Source organism: Triturus cristatus, chromosome 7 (assembly GCF_964204655.1).
Source record: "Triturus cristatus chromosome 7, aTriCri1.1, whole genome shotgun sequence".
Classification (NCBI taxonomy): Eukaryota; Metazoa; Chordata; class Amphibia; order Caudata; family Salamandridae; genus Triturus; species Triturus cristatus.
Genome location: NC_140590.1, coordinates 932,621,049 through 932,637,959, shown reverse-complemented (window position 1 = coordinate 932,637,959; position 16,911 = coordinate 932,621,049). Strand labels below are relative to the sequence as shown.

At 51.0% G+C, this 16,911-nt stretch overlaps 1 protein-coding gene across 1 annotated transcript in view; it reads left to right on the top strand.

Annotated features, from left to right (window-relative positions):
- The window catches only part of CTNNA1 (catenin alpha 1), a 282,300-nt gene that overhangs the window by 68,913 nt on the left and 196,476 nt on the right, over window positions 1–16,911 (top strand). The window contains exons 4-5 of the mRNA XM_085617884.1: window positions 30–196; window positions 1,193–1,312. Of these exons, the coding sequence (XP_085474010.1) occupies window positions 30–196; window positions 1,193–1,312 (287 nt within the window). The remainder of the gene's footprint in view (window positions 1–29; window positions 197–1,192; window positions 1,313–16,911) is intronic.

Below are 16,911 nucleotides of genomic sequence, written 5' to 3'. Positions count from 1 at the left end.
TTATTTCACATGTAAATGCTTGATTGCAGGAGATCTGATGAAAAGTTCTTCTGGGGAGTTTGCAGATGATCCTTGCTCTTCAGTGAAACGTGGAAACATGGTACGAGCTGCACGGGCCTTATTGTCAGCTGTTACACGGCTGCTCATTCTGGCAGACATGGCAGATGTCTACAGGTTACTTGTTCAGCTAAAAGTGGTGAGTATAATGCGGCTCTTTATTGCTAGGTCTTATTTATGGTACGGAGTGTTACTTGCATGGCTGACATTGCAACTTTGCCTTTTAGGTAATGTGCAGTCTCTAGAAAACATGCATAAATGTGCTTTTGTTATGTTTAGGTGATTAATTTAATATAGCTGTATTTCTATTTAGTTTTTTGATTCTTAGTGATCTTATTTTGCTCTGCTTTTGGTCAACCACGTAGAATGTCCTCCTGCCCTTCTTTTACGTCTGTTGGTTAACCCTCCATTAAACGCTTACTAAGCTCTCCAGTAAAGACTCACTTATAAAATAATTGACTTGATTTGGGGGGGGGGGTCAAAAAACAATATTTTAGAGTATTAAACTCTACAGTGACGTGTTTTAAAAACGTTTGTAAAATCTGTGCTGCAGTAGGTCGATTTACATGTTCTTTATACAGATGTCCTTTTCAATTACCGCTAGAAGTTCTTACTCCTCTGCCCTTTAGCGAGCTTCTTTTGTTCGTATTTTATTACCCAAATCATTTAGTGGCAGTGAGCTATGCATTTCTGTTCAGTTTGTATGGCCTGTTCCAAATCACTTTAATCTGTGCTAATTCTATGGGCTTCACTATTCAGTTATTGATTCGATTTGTAACCAGAATACTCATTGACTGTCCTTAAATGCTGAACAGACGGCTTGCATACATGTATGACAGTTGGAAGCAGGCGTCCTTAGTTAGGTTACTTAGAAGAATTTGGAAATCTCGTCCATTGAAATTACTTAAATAGGTGTCAATTGGACAGCATGCAGTTTTGATCTAGTTTTGTGTAGGTTAATAATGGAGCCGGAGGACTGCATTAAGAATTCCCAGAGATGATGCTGTGGTGTTTTATGGTTGCTTAATTTTGGTAATTGTTGCTACTTTAATTTTTGTCTATGTTGAGAGGTGCCTTTATTTTTGAAAAACATTTATACTTTTTTTCTTGAAAATAAAAAACAATTTGTCTCTAGGTGGAAGAAGGCATTGTAAAACTGCGGAATGCTGGAACTGAGCAAGACTTGGGCATTCAGTATAAAGCCCTGAAAGCGGAAGTCGATAAACTGAATATCATGACTGCCAAGAGACAGCAGGTGTGTTCAAGTGTGCTCACTTTTATACTGAAACAGTAATCTGGTTCTCAAAAACAAAGCTTTGCTTGGCGGAGTCCTTTTAAAATACAAAGATTACAAAATAAGAAAGCATGTGTTAATGTAACTAAACACGGATACCTCTGGTTTCTCTTCAGACAAAGCATGTGGAGGTGGCATTGCTATTTGATGTAGGTTGACCACATATAATCATTGCTGCAGTGAATGTCCTGGACATCGTACTGTATTGTGTTTTTTATGTATCGCTTACCTAACCATTGACGAGACCCCGAAGCTCCTTCTGGTTGGTCGAGCAAGTGACTTCTCCATTTACATGTTGCTTTTGAATTGCTGCATCAGGCACCTCCATTCTTCCTTGCTGTAGAATGTCTAGTTTTTATATTTTTTTTAGAGTGAAGCAAATCTAATAATGCTATTTAAGATATGTTGCTAATGTCATTTGTGGCTAGAGTTTGTGGTTTTAATGGCTGGCTGAAGCAAGTGCAGTCTGTAGGCGCTCAATGGGGCATGAAAGCTTGACAAATGTAATCAGTCGTTGACGATCTAGGGCCAGTGGTTTTTGAACGAAAGTTAATTGGTGGTTTGTGCCACCTTCCTATTTGCGATTGTACTCTACCAGCTCTCAGTTCAGGTTACCTGTAGAGATCTCACAAGAGGAGTGAGACCCCACAGTATGCTGACCACTTGCAGCATTTGGGAGGTCTCTCTCTGGGGGATGAAGGAATATCATATCAGGCTTGGGACCCCTATGATGCTGTGACAAGCGTACAAACTAAACAAGCCTCAGAGTGACTTTCCTCCAAGTCCAAAAATACCAGGTAACCCCAAGTCCTGAGAAAACTTTGGGTTACCTGGATATTATTGTGCTGTTCGTCAGTTGTTAAGTAATCTGCTTATTTAATTTTATTAATTTTGTTTTTAGGTCTCGCCTGGCTATCGCGTAAGCGATCGCTCAGCAAGACTCTAGTAAGGGGCTCCCAAAAGTGCTCCCAAAAGCGGATTGCATGGCGAGCAGGCACACAATCATGTGCATCGTGCTGCCATGCAATCCGTTTGGCATCCTACTTCAAAGGGTCCGCTCACCCGCCTGGAATGCGCTCCCCCGCCAAGCGCGCGCGCGCCACGCTCCGCCGGGCTTGTCTTGTTCGTCTTTTTAAACATTCACGTTATCATGTGCTTACACCTGCATGTTCGAAATGAGTTTCTTTATTTTCAGAGCGAAGGGCTTTACGATGTACGTCTTTAACATTATTTAATGCCAACAGAGCGCGGTCTTTTTACATTTTTGTTTGTTTTTAGGTTGCCATGAGCACATAACTGCGCTGCACGCTAAGATTTATATTAATAGCAGCGCACATACTTTTTGTAGTACAAGTTAGTACTTTGCTTTGTTTACTTTGCTATTATTCCAGCGGACATAATACAACTGAGCACACTGTCTGATGTCTGATGCCTGATGCTTGTGGATGTCTGATGCCGGATGCTTGTGGATGTTTTATGCCTGATGTCTGATGCTTGTGGATGTCTGATTCCTGATGCTTGATGTCTGATGCTTGATGCTTGTGGATGTGTGATGTCTGATGCTCGATGTTTGATGCTTGTGGATGTCTGATGCTTGTGGATGTCTGATGCTTGTGGATGTTTGATTCCTGATGTCTGATGCTTGTGGATGTCTGATGCTTGTGGATGTCTGATGCTTGTGGATGTTTGATTCCTGATGTCTGATGATTGATGCGTGTGGATGTCTGATGCCTGATGTCTGATGATTGATTGATGCTTGTGGATGCCTGATGCTTGTGGATGTGTTGCATGATGTCTGATGCCTGTGGATGTCTGATGCCTGTGGATGTCTGATGTCTGATGCCTGATGCTTGTGGATGTCTGAAGCCTGATGGTTGTGGAAGTCTGATGTCTGATGCCCGATGTTTGATGCCTGATGCTTGGGGATGTCTGATGCTTGTGGATGTTTGATTCCTGATGTCTGATGCTTGTGGATGTCTGACGCCTGACGACTGTGGATGGCTGATGCCTGATGCTTGTGGATGACTGATGCTTGTGGATGTCTGATGCCTGACGCTTGTGGATGCCTGATGTCTGGTGCTTGTGAATGCCTGACGCATGATGTCTTATGCCTGATGCATGATGTCTTGTGCCTGATGCATGATGTCTTGTGCCTGATGCATGATGTCTTGTGCCTGATGCATGATGGCTGGTGCCTGATGCATGATGGCTGGTGCCTGATGCATGATGGCTGGTGCCTGATGCATGATGGCTGGTGCCTGATGCATGATGGCTGGTGCCTGATGCATGATGGCTGGTGCCTGATGCATGATGGCTGGTGGCTGGTGCCTGATGGCTGGTGGCTGGTGCCTGATGGCTGGTGGCTGATAGCTGGTGCCTGATGCATGATGTCAGGTGCCTGATGCATGATGTCGGGTGCCTGATGCATGATGGCTGGTGCCTGATGCATGATGGCTGGTGCCTGATGGCTGGTGCCTGATGCATGATGGCTGGTGCATGATGGCTGGTGCATGATGCATGATGGCTGGTGCCTGATGGCTGGTGCCTGATGGCTGGTGCCTGATGGCTGGTGCCTGATGCCTGATGGCTGATGCTTGATGCCCGATGTTTGATGTCTGATGCTGGTGGCTGGTGGCTGGTGCCTGATGGCTGGTGCATGGTGCATGGTGGCTGATGGCTGATGCTTGTGGATGTGTGTTGTCTGATGCTTGTGGATGTTTGATGCCTGATGTCTGATGCTTGTGGATGTCTGATGCCTGATGCTTGTGGATGCCTGATGCTTGTGGATGCCTGATGCTTGTGGATGCCTGATGCTTGTGGATGCCTGATGCTTGTGGATGCCTGATGCTTGTGGATGCCTGATGCTTGTGGATGCCTGATGCTTGTGGATGCCTGATGCATGATGTCTGCCTGATGCATGATGCCTGGTGGCTGATGCATGATGCCTGGTGGCTGATGCATGGTGCCTGGTGGCTGATGCATGGTGCCTGGTGGCTGATGCATGGTGCCTGGTGGCTGATGCATGGTGCCTGGTGGCTGATGCATGGTGCCTGGTGGCTGATGCATGGTGCCTGGTGGCTGATGCATGGTGCCTGGTGGCTGATGCATGGTGCCTGGTGGCTGATGCATGGTGCCTGGTGGCTGATGGCTGGTGGCTGATGCTTGTGGATGCCTGATGCTTGTGGATGCCTGATGCTTGTGGATGCCTGATGCTTGTGGATGCCTGATGCTTGTGGATGCCTGATGCTTGTGGATGTCTGATGCTTGTGGATGTCTGATGCCTGTGGATGTCTGATGCTTGTGGATGCCTGATGCTTGTGGATGCCTGGTGTCTGGTGCCTGATGTCTGATGCTTGTGGGTGCCTGGTGTCTGGTGCCTGATGTCTGATGCTTGTGGGTGCCTGGTGTCTGGTGCCTGATGTCTGATGCTTGTGGGTGCCTGGTGTCTGGTGCCTGATGTCTGGTGCTTGTGGATGCCTGGTGTCTGGTGCCTGATGTCTGATGCTTGTGGATGCCTGGTGTCTGGTGCCTGATGCTTGTGGATGCCTGGTGCCTGGTGTCTGATGCCTGGTGTCTGGTGCTTGTGGGTGCCTGGTGGCTGGTGCTTGTGGGTGCCTGGTGCCTGATGTCTGGTGCCTGATGGCTGGTGCCTGATGGCTGGTGCATGGTGCCTGGTGGCTGATGGCTGATGCTTGTGGATGTCTGATGCTTGATGTCTGATGCCCGATGTTTGATGTCTGATGCTTGTGGATGTGTGTTGCCTGATGCTTGTGGATGCCTGATGCTTGTGGATGCCTGATGCTTGTGGATGCCTGATGCTTGTGGATGCCTGATGCTTGTGGATGCCTGATGCTTGTGGATGCCTGATGCTTGTGGATGCCTGATGCTTGTGGATGCCTGATGCCTGATGCTTGTGGATGCTTGTGGATGCCTGATGCTTGTGGATGCTTGTGGATGCCTGATGCTTGTGGATGCCTGATGCCTGATGCTTGTGGATGCCTGATGCCTGATGCTTGTGGATGCCTGATGCTTGTGGATGCCTGATGCTTGTGGATGCCTGATGCTTGTGGATGCCTGATGCTTGTGGATGCCTGATGCTTGTGGATGGCTGATGCTTGTGGATGGCTGATGCTTGTGGATGGCTGATGCTTGTGGATGGCTGATGCTTGTGGATGGCTGATGCTTGTGGATGCCTGATGCTTGCGGATGGCTGATGCTTGCGGATGGCTGATGCTTGCGGATGGCTGATGCATGATGTCTGCCTGATGCTTGTGGATGTCTGAGGCATGTAGATGCCTGATGATGTCTGATGCCTGATGATGTCTGATGCCTGATGATGTCTGATGCCTGATGATGTCTGATGCCTGATGATGTCTGATGCTTGTGGATGTCTGATGCCTGAAGCTTGTGGGTGCCTGGTGCCTGATGTCTGATGCTTGTGGATGCCTGATGTCTGATGCTTGTGGGTGCCTGATGCTTGTGGATGTCTGATGCTTGTGGGTGCCTGATGCTTGTGGGTGCCTGATGCTTGTGGGTGCCTGATGCTTGTGGGTGCCTGATGCTTGTGGGTGCCTGATGCTTGTGGGTGCCTGATGCTTGTGGGTGTCTGGTGTCTGATGCTTGTGGATGCCTGGTGTCTGGTGTCTGATGCTTGTGGATGTCTGGTGTCTGGTGTCTGATGCTTGTGGATGTCTGGTGTCTGGTGCCTGATGTCTGGTGCTTGTGGATGCCTGGTGTCTGATGCTTGTGGATGTCTGGTGTCTGGTGCCTGATGTCTGGTGCTTGTGGATGCCTGGTGTCTGGTGTCTGATGCCTGATGCATGATGGCTGGTGTCTGGTGTCTGATGCCTGATGCATGATGGCTGGTGTCTGGTGTCTGATGCCTGATGCATGATGGCTGGTGTCTGGTGTCTGATGCCTGATGCATGATGGCTGGTGTCTGGTGTCTGATGCCTGATGCATGATGGCTGGTGCATGGTGCCTGGTGGCTGATGCATGATGGCTGGTGCATGGTGCCTGGTGGCTGATGGCTGATGCTTGTGGATGTCTGATGCCCGATGTTTGATGTCTGATGCTTGTGGATGTGTGTTGTCTGATGCTTGTGGATGCCTGATGTCTGATGCTTGTGGATGTGTGATGTCTGATGCTTGTGGATGTGTGATGCTTGTGGATGTTTGATGCCTGATGTCTGATGCTTGTGGATGCCTGATGCTTGTGGATGCCTGATGCTTGTGGATGCCTGACGCCTGACGCTTGTGGATGCCTGATGCTTGTGGATGCCTGGTGTCTGGTGTCTGGTGTCAGATGCTTGTGGGTGCCTGGTGTCTGGTGCCTGATGTCTGGTGCTTGTGGATGCCTGGTGTCTGATGCTTGATGTCTGATGCATGATGGCTGGTGGCTGGTGCATGGTGCCTGGTGGCTGATGCCTGATGCATGATGGATGGTGCATGGTGGCTGATGCTTGTGGATGTCTGACGCTTGATGTCTGATGCCCGATGTTTGATGTCTGATGCTTGTGGATGTGTGTTGTCTGATGCTTGTGGATGCCTGATGCTTGTGGATGCCTGGTGCTTGAGGATGCCTGGTGCCTGAGGATGCCTGGTGCCTGAGGATGCCTGGTGCCTGAGGATGCCTGGTGCCTGAGGATGCCTGGTGCCTGAGGATGTCTGGTGCCTGAGGATGCCGGATGTTTGTGGGTGGCTGATGTCTGATGCCTGATGTCTGATGTTTGTGGGTGGCTGATGTCTGATGCCTGATGTCTGATGTTTGTGGGTGGCTGATGTCTGATGCCTGATGTTTGTGGGTGGCTGATGCCTGATGTCTGATGCCTGATGTTTGTGGGTGGCTGATGCCTGATGTCTGATGCCTGATGCTTGTGGATGCCTGATGCCTGATGTCTGATGCCTGATGCTTGTGGATGCCTGATGCCTGATGCTTGTGGATGCCTGATGCTTGTGGATGCCTGATGCTTGTGGATGCCTGATGCTTGTGGATGCCTGATGCTTGTGGATGCCTGATGCTTGTGGATGCCTGTGGATGCCTGGTGCCTGTGGATGCCTGGTGCCTGAGGGTGCCTGAGGGTGTCTGGTGCCTGTGGATGCCTGGTGCCTGTGGATGCCTGGTGCCTGAGGGTGTCTGGTGCCTGAGGGTGTCTGGTGCCTGAGGGTGTCTGGTGCCTGAGGGTGTCTGGTGCCTGAGGGTGTCTGGTGCCTGAGGGTGTCTGGTGCCTGAGGGTGTCTGGTGCCTGATGGTTATGCCTGATGCCTGATGGTTATGCCTGATGCCTGATGGTTATGCCTGATGCCTGATGGTTATGCCTGATGCCTGATGGTTATGCCTGATGCCTGATGGTTATGCCTGATGCCTGATGGTTATGCCTGATGCCTGATGGTTATGCCTGATGCCTGATGGTTATGCCTGATGCCTGATGGTTATGCCTGATGCCTGATGGTTATGCCTGATGCCTGATGGTTATGCCTGATGCCTGATGGTTATGCCTGATGCCTGATGGTTATGCCTGATGCCTGATGGTGATGTCTGATGCCTGATGGTGATGTCTGATGCCTGATGGTGATGTCTGATGCCTGATGGTGATGTCTGATGCCTGATGGTGATGTCTGATGCCTGATGGTGATGTCTGATGCCTGATGCCTGATGGGTATGCCTGATGCCTGATGCCTGATGCCTGATGCCTGATGTTTGTGGGTGTCTGATGCCTGATGTCTGATGTCTGATGCCTGATGTTTGTGGGTGGCTGATGCCTGATGCTTGTGGATGCCTGATGCTTGTGGATGCCTGATGCTTGTGGATGCCTGGTGCCTGATGCTTGTGGATGCCTGATGCTTGTGGATGCCTGATGCTTGTGGATGCCTGGTGCCTGATGCATGATGTCTGCCTGATGCTTGTGGATGTCTGAGGCATGTAGATGCCTGATGCCTGATGTCTGTCTGATGCCTGATGTCTGTCTGATGCCTGATGATGTCTGTCTGATGCCTGATGATGTCTGTCTGATGCCTGTCTGATGCCTGATGATGTCTGTCTGATGCCTGATGATGTCTGTCTGATGCCTGCTGATGTCTGTCTGATGCCTGATGATGTCTGTCTGATGCCTGATGATGTCTGTCTGATGCCTGATGATGTCTGTCTGATGCCTGATGATGTCTGTCTGATGCCTGATGATGTCTGATGCCTGATGATGTCTGTCTGATGCCTGATGATGTCTGATGCATGATGATGTCTGATGATGTCTGATGCCTGATGATGTCTGATGCCTGATGATGTCTGATGCCTGATGATGTCTGATGCTTGTGGATGTCTGATGCCTGAAGCTTGTGGGTGCCTGTTGCCTGGTGCCTGATGTCTGATGCTTGTGGGTGCCTGATGTCTGATGCTTGTGGGTGCCTGATGTCTGATGCTTGTGGATGCCTGATGTCTGATGCTTGTGGATGCCTGATGCCTGATGCTTGTGGATGCCTGATGCCTGATGCTTGTGGATGTCTGATGCCTGAAGCTTGTGGGTGCCTGTTGCCTGGTGCCTGATGCTTGTGGATGCCTGATGTCTGATGCTTGTGGATGCCTGATGTCTGATGCTTGTGGATGCCTGATGTCTGATGCTTGTGGATGCCTGATGTCTGATGCTTGTGGATGCCTGATGTCTGATGCTTGTGGATGCCTGATGTCTGATGCTTGTGGATGCCTGATGTCTGATGCTTGTGGATGCCTGATGTCTGAAGCTTGTGGGTGCCTGTTGCCTGGTGCCTGATGTCTGATGCTTGTGGATGCCTGATGTCTGATGCTTGTGGATGCCTGATGCCTGATGCTTGTGGATGTCTGATGCCTGAAGCTTGTGGGTGCCTGTTGCCTGGTGCCTGATGCTTGTGGATGCCTGATGTCTGATGCTTGTGGATGCCTGATGTCTGATGCTTGTGGATGCCTGATGTCTGATGCTTGTGGATGCCTGATGTCTGATGCTTGTGGATGCCTGATGTCTGATGCTTGTGGATGCCTGATGTCTGATGCTTGTGGATGCCTGATGTCTGATGCTTGTGGATGCCTGATGTCTGATGCTTGTGGATGCCTGATGCTTGATGTCTGATGCATGATGTCTGATGCATGGTGTCTGGTGGCTGATGGCTGATGCTTGTGGATGCCTGATGTCTGATGCTTGTGGATGCCTGATGTCTGATGCTTGTGGATGCCTGATGCTTGTGGATGCCTGATGCTTGATGTCTGGTGCCTGGTGGCTGATGGCTGATGGCTGATGCTTGTGGATTTCTGATGCTTGATGTCTGATGCCCGATGTTTGATGTCTGATGCTTGTGGATGTCTGATGCCTGATGCTTGTGGGTGCCTGATGCTTGTGGGTGCCTGATGCTTGTGGGTGCCTGATGCTTGTGGGTGCCTGATGCTTGTGGGTGCCTGATGCTTGTGGGTGCCTGATGCTTGTGGGTGCCTGATGCTTGTGGGTGCCTGATGCTTGTGGGTGCCTGATGCTTGTGGGTGCCTGATGCTTGTGGGTGCCTGATGCTTGTGGGTGCCTGATGCTTGTGGGTGCCTGATGCTTGTGGGTGCCTGATGCTTGTGGGTGCCTGATGCTTGTGGGTGCCTGATGCTTGTGGGTGCCTGATGCTTGTGGGTGCCTGATGTCTGATGCTTGTGGATGCCTGGTGTCTGGTGTCTGATGTCTGGTGCTTGTGGATGCCTGGTGTCTGGTGTCTGATGTCTGGTGCTTGTGGATGCCTGGTGTCTGGTGTCTGATGCCTGATGCATGATGGCTGGTGCATGGTGGCTGATGGCTGATGCTTGTGGATGTCTGACGCTTGATGTCTGATGCCCGATGTTTGATGTCTGATGCTTGTGGATGTGTGTTGTCTGATGCTTGTGGATGCCTGATGTCTGATGCTTGTGGATGTGTGTTGTCTGATGCTTGTGGATGCCTGATGTCTGATGCTTGTGGATGTGTGTTGTCTGATGCTTGTGGATGCCTGATGTCTGATGTCTGATGCTTGTGGATGTGTGATGCCTGATGTCTGATGCTTGTGGATGCCTGATGCTTGTGGATGCCTGATGCTTGTGGATGCCTGATGCTTGTGGATGTCTGATGCTTGTGGATGTCTGATGCCTGACGCTTGTGGATGCCTGATGCTTGTGGATGCGTGGTGTCTGGTGTCTGGTGTCAGATGCTTGTGGATGCCTGGTGCCTGGTGTCTGGTGCCTGATGTCTGGTGCTTGTGGATGCCTGGTGTCTGATGCTTGATGTCTGATGCATGATGGCTGGTGGCTGGTGCATGGTGGCTGATGGCTGATGCTTGTGGATGTCTGACGCTTGATGTCTGATGCCCGATGTTTGATGGCTGATGCTTGTGGATGTGTGTTGTCTGATGCTTGTGAATGCTTGTGGATGCCTGATGCTTGTGGATGCTTGTGGATGCCTGATGCTTGTGGATGCCTGATGCTTGTGGATGCCTGATGCTTGTGGATGCCTGATGCTTGGGGATGCCTGATGCTTGGGGATGCCTGATGCTTGTGGATGCCTGATGCTTGGGGATGCCTGATGCTTGTGGGTGCCTGATGCTTGTGGGTGCCTGATGCTTGTGGGTGCCTGATGCTTGGTGCCTGTGGATGCCTGGTGCCTGTGGATGCCTGGTGCCTGTGGGTGTCTGGTGCCTGTGGATGCCTGGTGCCTGTGGGTGTCTGGTGCCTGTGGATGCCTGGTGCCTGTGGGTGTCTGGTGCCTGAGGGTGTCTGGTGCCTGAGGGTGTCTGGTGCCTGAGGGTGTCTGGTGCCTGATGTTTGTGGGTGGCTGGTGCCTGATGTTTGTGGGTGGCTGGTGCCTGATGTTTGTGGGTGGCTGATGCCTGATGTTTGTGGGTGGCTGATGCCTGATGTCTGATGCCTGATGTTTGTGGGTGGCTGATGCCTGATGTCTGATGCCTGATGTTTGTGGGTGGCTGATGCCTGATGTCTGATGCCTGATGTTTGTGGGTGGCTGATGCCTGATGTCTGATGCCTGATGTTTGTGGGTGGCTGATGCCTGATGTTTGTGGGTGGCTGATGCCTGATGTTTGTGGGTGGCTGATGCCTGATGTTTGTGGGTGGCTGATGCCTGATGTTTGTGGGTGGCTGATGCCTGATGTTTGTGGGTGGCTGATGCCTGATGTCTGATGCCTGATGCTTGTGGATGTCTTATGCCTGATGCTTGTGGATGCCTGATGCTTGTGGATGCCTGGTGCTTGTGGATGCCTGATGCCTGATGCTTGTGGATGCCTGATGCTTGTGGATGCCTGATGCCTGATGCTTGTGGATGCCTGATGCCTGATGCTTGTGGATGCCTGATGCCTGATGCTTGTGGATGCCTGATGCCTGATGCTTGTGGATGCCTGATGCCTGATGCTTGTGGATGCCTGATGCCTGATGCTTGTGGATGCCTGATGCTTGTGGATGCCTGATGCTTGTGGATGCCTGATGCCTGATGCTTGTGGATGCCTGATGCCTGATGCTTGTGGATGCCTGATGCTTGTGGATGCCTGATGCTTGTGGATGCCTGATGCTTGTGGATGCCTGATGCTTGTGGATGCCTGAGGGTGTCTGGTGCCTGAGGGTGGCTGGTGCCTGAGGGTGGCTGGTGCCTGAGGGTGTCTGGTGCCTGAGGGTGGCTGGTGCCTGAGGGTGTCTGGTGCCTGAGGGTGTCTGGTGCCTGAGGGTGTCTGGTGCCCGAGGGTGTCTGGTGCCCGAGGGTGTCTGGTGCCCGAGGGTGTCTGGTGCCCGAGGGTGTCTGGTGCCTGAGGGTGGCTGGTGCCTGAGGGTGGCTGGTGCCTGAGGGTGTCTGGTGCCTGAGGGTGGCTGATGCCTGATGTTTGTGGGTGGCTGATGCCTGATGTTTGTGGGTGGCTGATGCCTGGTGGTGATGTCTGATGGTGATGTCTGATGGTGATGCCTGATGGTGATGCCTGATGGTGATGCCTGATGGTGATGCCTGATGGTGATGCCTGATGGTGATGCCTGATGGTGATGCCTGATGGTGATGCCTGATGGTGATGCCTGATGGTGATGCCTGATGGTGATGCCTGTGGATGTCTGATGCCTGATGGTGATGCCTGTGGATGTCTGATGCCTGATTCTGATGCCTGTGGATGCCTGATGCCTGATTCTGATGCCTGTGGATGTCTGATGCCTGATTCTGATGCCTGTGGATGCCTGATGCCTGATTCTGATGCCTGTGGATGCCTGATGCCTGATTCTGATGCCTGATTCTGATGCTTGTGGATGCCTGATGCCTGATTCTGATGCTTGTGGATGCCTGATGCCTGATTCTGATGCTTGTGGATGCCTGATGCCTGATTCTGATGCTTGTGGATGTCTGATGCCTGATTCTGATGCTTGATGTCTGATGCCTGATGCCTGATGCTTGTGGATGTCTGATGCCTGATGCTTGTGGATGTCTGATGCCTGATGCTTGTGGATGTCTGATGTCTGATGCCTGATTCTGATGCCTGTGGATGCCTGATGCCTGATTCTGATGCTTGTGGATGCCTGATGCCTGATTCTGATGCTTGTGGATGCCTGATGTCTGATTCTGATGCTTGTGGATGCCTGATGTCTGATGTCTGATGCTTGTGGATGCCTGATGTCTGATGCTTGTGGATGCCTGATGTCTGATGTCTGATGCTTGTGGATGCCTGATGTCTGATGTCTGATGCTTGTGGATGCCTGATGTCTGATGCTTGTGGATGCCTGATGTCTGATGTCTGATGCTTGTGGATGTCTGATGCCTGATGTCTGATGCTTGTGGATGTCTGATGTCTGATGTCTGATGCTTGTGGATGTCTGATGCCTGATGCCTGATGCTTGTGGATGTCTGATGCCTGATGCTTGTGGATGTCTGATGCCTGATGCTTGTGGATGTCTGATGCCTGATGCTTGTGGATGTCTGATGCCTGATGCTTGTGGATGTCTGATGCCTGATGCTTGTGGATGTCTGATGCCTGATGCTTGATGCTTGTGGATGCTTGATGCTTGTGGATGTCTGATGCCTGATGCTTGATGCTTGTGGATGTCTGATGCCTGATGCTTGTGGATGTCTGATGCTTGTGAATAAATTAAAGGCATTGTCATTTACAATACCAATAGCTCCAAAACTCGCAGTTGCGAGACCTATTGCATTGCACATGCTTGTTTTGTAAAGTGCCACAAGTCATTTCAGTGGGCTTGGGTGGGATAAGGAATGGTAGATTGAAACATATCAGTTACACAAACATTTTTTTTTTTGTAAAACATGTTTATTGGCATTTGAGATTATTGCATACATCACATCTTTCATTGCCGATGGTATTGGCGTACAAGTGATCCCACACGGGGACATCATACTTTGACATAAGAGCATAGAATTTGAAGGTTGTAGAGACCTCTCACTCAGTCTATTAATTGGCGATGACTCATGGGTCTGTGTCCATATACAGGTAACCTTCACGCAGGTCAATTGCTGCGTCGCACTGGGGATGTGAGGTGCATTGTCCCCCCACATATGGTCTCGTAGGGGTTTTGGAATGTCAGCCATATTCTAACCGTGAACAAACTTGGGGTATAAAACTGGAATGCACTGTGTCTTATGTTGTGATCGCATGTATTTGAACGACTGAGAACTGCACTATTGCGAGACAGCATGTTGAAGTTGCGTCGGTGCGGGGAGGGGGAGGGTCATCGCTAAGAGCGGTCTGTCTGAGGGTGTGGTGATGGGTCATTGGCAGCTATAGTGTCTGGCCCGCTGGATGTCTGGGCCCGTTGCATACCCTCTCGAGCATCCTCAGGGGCTATAAGGGCCCTGAGGGAACCGCCTTCCCACGTTTCCGCCACTGTCAGCGTTTCTTGTGTTAAGGAGTGAAGTAGCATGGCCCAGGGCATGGAGATTGGATGCTTGCGAATTCCCTGGTCTTCCTCCCCTCGAAGTATTCCCTCTTCCGCTGCGCCCCTTTTCTTGACTGCACCCAACCAGGCTGCCAGGGGAGGGCCTTCTGGTGCCTTCCAGTGCATAGTTATGCATCGTTGGGCCAGGATGAGCACTAAGGAGGCAAAGCGCATTTCTACTTTCATGTGCTTGTGACGCTTACAGATACCAAGGGCGCTAGCTTCCCATGTGTAGAGGTCTCTTAGTCCCGTGATCGTTCTAAGGGTAGTATGGACGGTACGCCAGTAGCTGTGGAGGGACGGACAGTTCCATAGCATGGGGAAAAAGGAGGCAGTGGGCTCCTGACATCTAGGGCAGGCGAAAGAACTATCGGGGAAATACTTCTGGAGTTTTTCAGGAGTGAGGTATGGCCGATGCAGGATATGCAATTGTATGTTTTTGAAGCGGTAGTTGCGGGATACCTTCTTGGTGTATGCTAGTGCTTTGACCCATTCCCTATCATGTAAAGGCTTGCGAAAGTCGGTTTCCCATTGTTCCCTGAGGGATGCAAGTGTGGGCTGCTTAAGGGATCGTATGGCTTTGTATATCCAGGTAACTACGTGTTGCTCTGGGCCCATCTGTACGATGGCGTGGAGGACCGGGTGTGTAGGGGGTTCTACATCAATTGTGTGCCATTGTTTGCACCAGCCATCTAAGAGCAGCCTATGCAGCAGGAACTGTCCCTTAGGGAGCTCAGTCATTCACAAATGCCTCAAATGTCTGTAGTTGTCCGTTAAAATATAGCGCCCCAGCGTCTGTCAGGGTGTGTTCAGTCCATATGTGCAGCATTCCCTCCGTATAGTGTGTGCGGCCTCTGGGAAGCCCTACCAATGGCAGGAGAGAGGGAGTACGGAGGTGCTGCGTGATGCATTCTGTGGATGTGTGCGAGACAGGCGCACGCTGTCATCAGTTGGAGTGGCTTGGTCGGGGTGGCACAGCTCATGGTAGCAGCATACGATGGATGGCAGGAGTTTGAAGTTGTCCAGCCGTGGTGATCAGTTCCCTCTGTGCCCGGCCTGCCGTCCAGCGGGACACCCATTGTAAGTAAGCCTCAAAGGATGGTGCAGCTAGCCCTCCTTGGTTGAGAGGTAGCTGCAATTTTGCCAGGGCGATACGCCTACGGCCAGAGCCCCAGGTAAGGGTCCCTAGCAAGGCATCTAGTTAGCTGAAAAACGAGTGGGGGGGGGGGGAAATAGGAGAAGAGATGTAAGAGTTTTGGGACTAGGATTATTTTGGTGACCGCTATCTTGCCCGTGACTGTTAGTGAGAGATCTTTCCAAAAGTGTATGGTTGATCCGATGCCCACCATCATCTTACGGTAGTTACCCTCGTAGATGTCCTGTGGCGTATGATATAGTCTAACTCCCAGGTAACGTACTGCCTGGGGGCTCCATGAAAGGTCCACGTTACCCAACCGCAGCCAGCACTGGGGCATGGCCTATACCAAGGGGTAGACGGTGGACTTGGACCAGTTGACTGAGTCCAGCCACTTCTTCAAAATCTTGAAAAATGCGTAGTATAGGGGTGAGGTCTGCTGCAATATCTCGGACGTATATGAGGACATAATCGGCGTACAGTGACACAGTATGGGTGGAATTGGCAATAGTGATTCCCCACTCCTCGCCCGCGGCATGGAGGTGGGCTGACAAGGGCTCCATTGCCATGGCGAAAAGTAGGGGGGGGAGCAGGCAGCCTTGCCGGGTACCGCGGTGGACTGAAAAGGGGGCAGAGATGAGGGGGCCTATTCGTACTCTGGAGGTGGGCGTGGAGTGTAGGAGCCTAGTATATGCCTGGAGGCGGGGTCCTATTCCTGTATGTTGCAAGACCCGAAAGAAGTATGTCCATGAGAGGGTATCCAAGGCTTTTTCCAGGACCAGACACGCCGCACGGGTGAAACGGTCCCGGATCTGGTCCTGTACATGGAACAGTTGCCGGATATTGTAAGAAGTGTTTCTGCCCGGCACAAATCCATTTTGATCCGGATGGATCAGTTGCGGAAGGACAGTGGCGTATCTGTCTGCCAGGATTTTTCTGTAGATTTTATAGTCCGCAGGTAATAGGGCTATGGGCCGGTAAGAGCCCAGATGGTGGGGATCCCTGTCCTGTTTGAGAAGGGACACTATAACTGATTTGCACATGGATTGCGGTAAAGTGCCTTCATCAAGGGCCGCCCGGAATTGCCCCTCTAGTTGAGGGACCAATTAGGATGTGAAGGTGCGGTAAAATTCTAGTGGAAGGCAGTCTAAACCAGGGGCCTTGTGGGTAGCTAACGCCTTCATGGCGTGTCTGATTTCTGTTGCTCGGATGGCGTCGTCAAGGTCTCGGCGGGTGTCACGGTCTATCTGGGGCAGCTGGTGTCGAGTCAGGAAATGGGAGAGGACCTCCATAGTTATCTGAGCAGGGCTAGTGTATATTAATGCTCTTGAAAGGCGAGTAGGATTGAGTCTTGGGAGTATAATAGGGTACCTCGAGTACTGCGAATGGCTGTGATTGGCGGGAGGGTCGAATCTTGCTTGACAAGGCTCGCCAATAACTTACCTACCCTGTCATCTTCTTTGTGAGCTCAGGCCGCATATGCCACGAAGTTATACTAGCGCAACCTTCATATGCTGTTTTT